Raw genomic sequence first — 8,743 nt, 5'->3', positions numbered from 1 at the left:
GGTTCATGAAAAAACAGTACACCAACTCAGAAGAGAAAATAGAATGGCCAAAAAGGGTCCTACCATTTTCACCGTTGTCCAATTACAATAGCCCTTATTTTGGCTCACTGCAACCCCATCTGAAAAAGCCTGGAACACAACTCCCATCATATGAATCACTTCTTCGGATTCGATCCCCAAATCAACAGAGTTTTTTTTTTTCGTTTTCCTTTTGATCATAAAATATGACGTCATTTTTCCATTGGGATTCTGGGCATGTGAGTTTTGATGTTGAAAATCATTTTACTATCAGTATATATTTTATGTACTTAAAAGCAGTAGAGTAAATCCATTGAAATAGCAGAATTACTGTACTTTTCAGGGCAGGTTGGGTTTAAATTATTTTTAATTAAAGTTTTAACTATTTAATTAATTTGATTGGCTGAACAATAATTTAATATTTGTTGGGTATGAAATAATTGAGGAGGGGTAGGGGAAAGGCTTATTAGAGAATTCTCATTCTAGGAAGTGTATTTTGTTGGTATTTATATCATGCTGCATTGACCCCCACTTGATGAGAGAGAGAGAGAGAGAGAGAGAGAGAGACGATGGAAAGGAAATGAAATGATGAACATGGTTAGGAGGTCATCATCAAGCCCTATCTGATCATATCATCATCTTCTTCTATTTCTGATCGATCGAGGAGATATATATATATATATATATCTATATACATATTTTGGATCTCTCTTTCTTTCTTCCTAGGTTGTTCTTTCATGGCTTCCTTTGTTGGCTTATTAGGAGAAGTCTTCTCCTAAAAAGCAAAAGGACCTCCACACTTCTCCCTCCTCCCCCTCCTCCTCCTCCTCCTCCTCCTCCTCCTCCTCCACCATCCATTATAAACCTCCACCACTTCTCTTCAACAACTTAATCTGTAAGCCCCCCTCTCTTTCCTTCATCCGATCAAAGAGATTCCTTTTATATGTTATTTTTTTCATAAATTCTGATGATTGATCTTGAAATAGACTGATCATATACTTCTCGTTTTCTTCTAATGGGAATCTAATGATTAATTTTCTCTTTCCTTTTCTGTGGCAAGGGATCTTGATGGAATAGTAATTGCAGAGAAAAAAAGAGGGTATCCTTCACCCAAAAAAAAGCAGTAAAAGCAGAGAGAGAAAGAGCAAGAAAGGAGAAGACAAGTTTGAAGCTTTTGTTTTCATGGCAGGAGAACTGCTGAGTAGTGAAGCTAACAAGTCAAGGAACAACATGGCTTCTTCCTCAGTTGGTGGATTCTGCTACTCTTATGATGTCTCATCCAGCAATCCTACAACCACCCACTTCACCACCAATCAGATCCAAGACTTTGGGTCAAACCCTGCTGAGATCTTCAGCCTCACCACTGGCATGGAGATGATAGGGTTCCCCAAGCAGCAAAATGACACTTCTAACCCTGCAGCTTCATCCATCTGGAATAAAGCTGGCTTCTTTGGTAAACAACAACAACAGCAACCTGATTTCACAACTGGAATTTCAGAAACCAGCACTGATCATCATCATCAGAACAATCTATTGGTGGGAGGACCTCCACATCAACATCATCATCAATCCAATGGTTGGCAAGAGAATAATAATAATAATAACAGGTTTCCGGTAGATGATTCTTCTTTGAGGTGTGTTTTTCCATGCGAAGGAAATGAGAGGCCAAGTCAAGGCCTTTCACTCTCTCTCAGCTCAAACAATCCTTCCTCTATTGGGTTGCAGTCCTTTGAACTCAAACAGACCAGTCATCATCAGCTACATCAGCATCAAGGCCATCAGGATGATGGTGAGGACGATCACATGAAGTTTATGCAAGATAGGTTTTTGGGAAAAGCTGCTTCTCATGCTTCTGCTTCTGGGGCAAGCAGTCTTCAACATGAAGGACTGTTCCAGCTGAGGAACTCAAAGTACTTGGGCCCTGCCCAGCAGCTTCTCAATGAGTTCTGCAGCCTTGGAACAACAAAGCCAACGACTGCTGATACACAAAAGCAAAAGCCCCATAAAAACAAACAGTGGGGTGAACAAGAGGACAATGGTAGTACTAGCTCTTCAAGAAACAAGCAACAATCCAACATTTACTCCCTTGAATTTGTGGAGTTGCAGAAGCGAAAAACCAGACTGCTTTCAATGCTTGAAGAGGTAAATAATAGTAAAACCCATCTTTTATTTTTTTTATTTTTTTTATAATTCCTCAATAGTATTAGAAGGCAAAGTTAAAAACTTTTTACTCGGGTTGTGCTTGATTAATCTTTTCAATTAATACCCAATTCAAATTTTTAGATTTTTATTGTTATCAAGGTTAAAATTTGAGATTCTCTTTGAAACCCATCTCTGGTTCTTTAATTATTATCGTGATCATATGTGTGTTTGTTTTAGGTGGAGAGGAGGTACAAGCACTACTGTGATCAAATGAAGGCGGTGGTGGCGTCGTTTGAGGCTGTGGCAGGAGCTGGGGCTGCCACCGTGTACTCCGCCTTAGCGGCGAAGGCCATGTCGAGGCATTTCAGGAGCTTGAAAGATGGGATTGTGAGTCAGATTCAGGCCACAAGAAAGGCCATGGGAGAGAAGGACCCAGTGGCGCCTGGCACGACGAGAGGAGAGACTCCGAGGCTTCGGATTCTCGATCAAACACTTCGACAGCAGAGAGCATTTCAGCAGATGAACATGATGGAAAGCCATCCATGGAGACCCCAACGTGGCCTCCCTGAGAGATCAGTCTCCGTTCTACGAGCTTGGCTCTTTGAACACTTTCTTCATCCGTACGTCTCTCTCTCTCTCTCTCTCATAGAAGTAAACAACAAATTAGATTTTTGGGGAGAATCAATGTAATAAGAGAAGAAAGGAAAAGAGAAAAAAAAACAAACAGTTTGCTGATGTTAATTAGTGATGATTTTCTACTGGCTAACTAATCATCAATAAGGCAAGAGTTTTATGATCATCAAATCATATCTTGTGCGGCCTCAATCATTTTTGCTAGACATTGAAAATACAATACAAATTCCTTGGTTGTTTCTATCCACCTCCTTTCAGATTCCAAAAAAAATTTATTTATCTTTGTTTCATTTTACTTTCAATCATGTCATCAGTTTTCTTTTGCTTGATATTTTTCCTTGGCCCCAAGCTCTCTATGTTGTATATTCCATTGTGGGTCACTTGGTCTCTCATTCGAGATTTTTTAATATGCTCTAATGTATCTTATACGTCAAGGTTTTTGACCGTTCGATCTTTTATAAAAAAAAAAGAATGACGAAAATCTAACGGCCAACAACTCAGAGTATTCACCATAGAATTTTCACTTATTCTACTTCTTAGGGGAAAAAAAACCCCTCTCTCTCAAGAAATAACAGTAATAAATTTATTTGTGTATTTAATTACGAAAAACTGCAAATAAAGAAACAGAATGTTTGTGTGAAACTTGTTGCAGGTACCCGAGCGATGTCGATAAACATATCTTAGCCCGCCAAACGGGTCTCTCAAGAAGCCAGGCACGTCCACATCCTTCTCCTTCTCAATCCCTCCCATAATATAATTCAAATTTCCCCACCACTTAATTAATATATATTATTATGGGGCATATCTTCTTAGGATCCATAGTTTAGTTGAATACTATATTTGTACATGATATTATATCATATAATAATGTATATTGTAATCCAAAATCTATGTCACCATTAATCATATTATATATGTGAAGCCTTTTGTTGCCACATGGATGTTTCAACAGGTCTCCAATTGGTTCATTAACGCAAGAGTTAGGCTTTGGAAGCCAATGGTCGAAGAAATGTACATGGAAGAAACAAAGGAACGTGAAAACAACATGAACATTAGCAACATGACCTCCTCAGATGGTATCGCAACCGATCCCAGCCCGCATCAGTCCCGGCCCGTAGATGAAAAGCCGACTCACGATCAACTCGTCCAAATGGACTCCGAGTGCCTCTCCTCCATCATCACCTACCCGGAGAAGAATCATGACTCTAGAGGCAGCAAGAATACCATCTCAAGTCACCACATTCACCCACATCAAAATTTTGGGAGGGTAAATGAGTCATTCGGGACCATGGAGCTGGATTTTTCGTCGTATAATCATCATCAACAACACTCTGGAGGGACGGTTTCTTATGCTAATGAACATCATCACCACTCAAATCAGGGTTTCAATGGCGGTGGCGGTGTGTCGTTGACATTAGGGTTGCAGCAGCACGGCGGAAATGGGGTGAGCTTAGCATTCTCTCCTGCCTCACAGAGCTCTCTATTTTACCCTAGAGATCACATTGAAGAATGTCAACCGGTTCAGTACTCGCTATTAGATGGGGAAGGTGAGAATAATTTGCCTTACAGAAATTTGATGGGGGCACAGCTGCTACATGACTTGGCAGGATAGAAGACAACAACAACAACATTTCTCAATCGGGTACTGCAAGAGGTTCACTAGTGGGGTTTTAATTTGATTTTGTGCCACAAGGATGGTGATGAATTGGTGATTATTGGCAATAGATAATTAAGTAGTTTAATTAGGTAATAATAGATGAATATATATAGCTAAATACTTCATGCATACATAAAAGGCTATACTGGGTTAGACAACAATTATATGGTGCTCATCGTCTTCATGGCTGGCCGGTATAGCTTTTCTGGGCCCCCTGTTTTTTTAGAAAAAATTTGGAAGGACATGTTTATTATTGTTAGGCTAATTTGGAATTGCCAGTGATTTGGCTCAAAGGTTATACGATATTGTTTCTTTTCTTTTTGTTATTACAAGCGATATTACTACTCTAAGCTAAACTAGGAAAAGATGAAGAGTTTAAACGAGAAACACAGTAGACTGAAGAGAAAGATACCCTATTTAGTAGGACAATCCATCACTTGCAAGATTATACGATTTTTGTTTCCTCTTATAGGTAGAATCTGCTTTTCCAAAGATTTAACCTAAGCAGTTAGAAATCTCTCTTTAATTGCATTTCTCCATTATTTGTGGTTGGGCTAATTAAGCTAGGTGTTATTGAACCGTTTGTGGCTCTTGTTTAAGTGAATACTTTTGCTTTTATCAGTTTATGTGGTTCTCTATAGAGGCAATTAAGTTTAGCAGCACAATTTGGTGTTGGGTCCTTATATAGTTTTTTGTTGGAGATTAAGACAAATCCTCAAGGAAATTACAAAAAATATCGTGATCGTTTGTTGTGTGTAGTTGTGGTCCCTAATCCATGAGGCTCGTGAAAAGATGATATTTTTCTTACCAATAAGAATTGGTCTCCTTTTTTTTATTTGTGAGCTTGAATTGGGGATTGGTTCTATATGCTTCTGCTTTTGTAAATGAAAAAAGGTACTTTTATTAGCTGCCTTTTTAGATAGTGTGAAGGCCATTAGGGTTTTGGGATGCACCTACCCTTGGTTGAACACGTTCGTGCACACCAATGAAATTCATCAGTTATGGATTAAACCAGTGCTCTATATTGCATGCAGACCCAATGGCTAAATAAGTTCTATGTAAAAATGGATGCTGATGAGTTCCATGCATAAAATATTATAGATTTCTCACCAAACTATTGTGTAACAAATCAGATATATTTTATGTAAAACTCTTATGTTCTTCAACAATTAAATTATACAAAGCAAAACATTTAGAAGGAAAAAGCTAATCAAGGAAAGGTAGTATGTACGCGATTCAACAATTAAATCATATAATATAGGTGAAATTAAGGTATACAAATATGCTTGATTATATTGTTGACATGCAACAAAGCAAATTAATCATGAGCATGTGATCATGGGTTAAGTTTGTGAAGTTCCCTGGCTATTCTTTTGAGGCGATGGCCCCCAGTTGAGTTAATTCTATGCCTTCTTATAGTTAATAGAGCAGAAAGATCATGTTATAAAAATGTTTTACATTTCTCGTTTGATATATAGTGCTGTAAAAGGATGCATACAAATGCATGCATGATACGTAAGTCCATGGGGTTTAAGAAGCTTACTTTACCCCAATGAACGTGCTAACATATATAAAAACTCAAGATTTTGGGATTATATCTAGAGGAAAAACCTTGAGTCGAACAATCGTCTTGTTCTTACAACTATCCTGAGCGAGGAAGCAGGTTTCGGAAGTAGGGTAGTGAGTTGGCTACTTAGAATTACTTCTAAGAGTTTCCCCCTGAGTCTTCGCCTCCATCTTGGTGAACCGAATATTTTGGAGAGTTTTGTGAGCGAGGTTGGAGGCTTTGGAGGCTAAGCCAAAGCTATTATACCAATCATATTACCATTATCATAATCCACCTCTTATTTGGGTCGATTATATTGTTTTACTAAGTCAAATAAAACCAATATCTCCCCGTCACACAAATACGAGTGGTATCCTCACATTCTGTCACGTTTCATCATCCCAACATTATCACGATCACAAAGAATGAATTATGGCGCGACCCTATGAAAACATGTACAGCACAGGAACATAAAACTTTAAACTACTTGCACAGCCAATGAAGATGTTCTCGATCTCAAAAGCGTTTCGTCTAACCTAAACTGATTTTCACAAAACACTGATGAGACATTCTTAATCCCTCATGAAATAAATGTCTTTGTCCAATAAGTACTCATGTTCTCGTCTTTTTATGTGAACGATGGCCAGCTAACACTAGTACAAAAATCTATTTGCGCGACGAAGTAAATTTTGTCGTGCAAAGTGTGTTTGCGCAACGCTAAATACAAAGCGTCGGGCAAATGTCTTTTGATCAACGAAACTTTGCGCGACGAAAGTCGTGTTGCGCAAAAGGCATTTGCGCGACGCTTTTGTGCGTCGCGCAAGATTTTGGCACGAAACGAAGGATATTTACCTCTTTTTTCCCAACTTTGCGAGATGCACATGGGCAGTTGTCGCGCAAAGTGAAACCACAAATTAATGTCCTTCTGTCATTTATCACACTCTTCACTCCAATTCCAACACTCCACTCAAAACTGATAAAACCCAATTGCCAAAAGAACTATTTAAACGTACCATAGGTGAGCTTTCTTTCCCCCACAATTTTGCTACTTTTCAAATTTTATTTGGCGTATGCAATCTCGCTTATATACAAACAAGTTTGACAGTTGGATCGTTAAAACTAATGTCATACAATGCGTTTCCCATCAAAATCAATGGTATATGTATTTACCAAGTACATTTTCATTTATTTATTTTGTACTCATAAGCAAAAGGGCAAAAAAAATAAAAATAAAAAAAATAAAACTTTGCGCGACGTACGTCCTGCGTCGCTCAAAGATGTTTTGCATTGCCTTCTGCTTTTGTGGTATCCTCTTGTGTAAATGTTTTAAATTGACGATTGAATCAGTTCGTTGTATTCATATAGGTCAAGGAGTGTAGCTGTAAAAAAATCATCAAAATCGGAGTGAATATAACCGTTAAATCGTGATTTTTTGTTTATAACCGTCAAAAAGTTTGTCTCGTTACTTGATCTCTGAATGTTTATCTTTTGCGATTTTTGGCGTATGCGATCTTGAAGCATATACAAACAAGTTTGACGGTTGGATCGTTCAAACTAATTTTGTACAATGCGTTTCCCATCAAAACGATAGATTCACTAACACTTGGAATTTATTAATACTTTCATCAACTATAACATAAGATTTTGTGGTATCCACTTGTGTAAATATTTTAAATTGACGATCGAATCAGTTAGTTGTATTCATATAAGGTCAAGGAGTATAGCTGTCAAAAATCATCAAAATCGGAGTTAATATAACCGTTAAATCATGATTTTTCGTTTATAACCATCGAAAAGTTTTACCTTGTTACTTGATCTCAGAATGTTTGTTTTTTGCGATTTTTGGCGTATGCAATCTCAAAGCATATACAAACAAGTTTGACAGTTGGATCTTTGAAACTAGTTTCATACAATGCGTTTCCCATGAAATTCAATGGTATATACTAAGTATATTTTAATTTATTTATTTTTTACTTATAACACTTAAGAACTTGAATGATATATATGTAAAAAAATTATTGTGTGTTTTTGTTAGAAAAATGTATTATTGTGGGGTTTATGTAAAAAACAAATTGAATTTGAAAGGAGGAAAGTCACATTTTCAGTAATTCTTATAATAAATATTTTTTTTCGAAAAATACCTTGCACAACGTCTTAATGTGATCGTCGCATAAAACCACTTTGCGCGACGTCAAATTGTATACGTTCGTCGCGCTACTTGTGATAATTTTGGCGGTACCATAGTGAAAAATAGGCGATTTTTTTTTCAATTTTCCAATTCTTTCCCCAAATGTTGAACCCTAACTCTTTCTTCCCGTAGACCTCCAACTCTTTCTTTCTTCCTTCTCACTCATCTCTCCTTCTCTCTTTCCCCAAATGTTGAACCACCACGCGAATCTCTCCCTCTCTCTTTCCCGTAGACCACCACGCAAATCTCTCCCCCTCATTCTAAAAGACCGGCCGCCACGCTCTCGAACCCGACGCGAATCAAGTCCCAAAATCAAGGTAAGGGTTTCTGATTTTCGATGGGTTTTTGTTATTTAGGGTTTAGGGTCAAATTGCATGTTGATTTCTGAGTACTTTGTTCAAATCTTGAGATAAAATTGGATGTTGGTTCTGGTTTAGGGTCAAATTGCGATTTTCGTTATGTATGTTTTGTGTATGAACATGGAGGAAAATGTTAACAATTTCTGGGCATCCATCTTCAATAGCATTATCCCGTTGAATACGAGGTCAGTGCTTGGCAA

General features: G+C 37.7%; 1 protein-coding gene across 1 annotated transcript; it reads left to right on the top strand.

Annotated features, from left to right (window-relative positions):
• Positions 1-539: 539 nt before the first annotated feature.
• LOC103953406 (homeobox protein BEL1 homolog) lies at positions 540-4,776 on the top strand. The gene is made up of 5 exons (XM_048590139.1): positions 540-913; positions 1,079-2,160; positions 2,398-2,780; positions 3,446-3,506; positions 3,746-4,776. Exons 2-5 carry the CDS (start codon positions 1,201-1,203, stop codon positions 4,403-4,405), a joined length of 2,064 nt encoding a protein of 687 aa, XP_048446096.1. The 5' UTR covers positions 540-913; positions 1,079-1,200; the 3' UTR covers positions 4,406-4,776.
• Positions 4,777-8,743: the final 3,967 nt, after the last annotated feature.

Source organism: the organism of the source record quoted next, unplaced genomic scaffold, assembly GCF_019419815.1.
Source record: "Pyrus x bretschneideri cultivar Hongxiangsu unplaced genomic scaffold, Pyrus_bretschneideri_v1 Contig30, whole genome shotgun sequence".
NCBI lineage: Eukaryota > Viridiplantae > Streptophyta > Magnoliopsida > Rosales > Rosaceae > Pyrus > Pyrus x bretschneideri.
The sequence above is the reverse complement of the archived record's forward strand: the minus strand, read 5'-3'. Positions and strand labels throughout refer to the sequence as shown.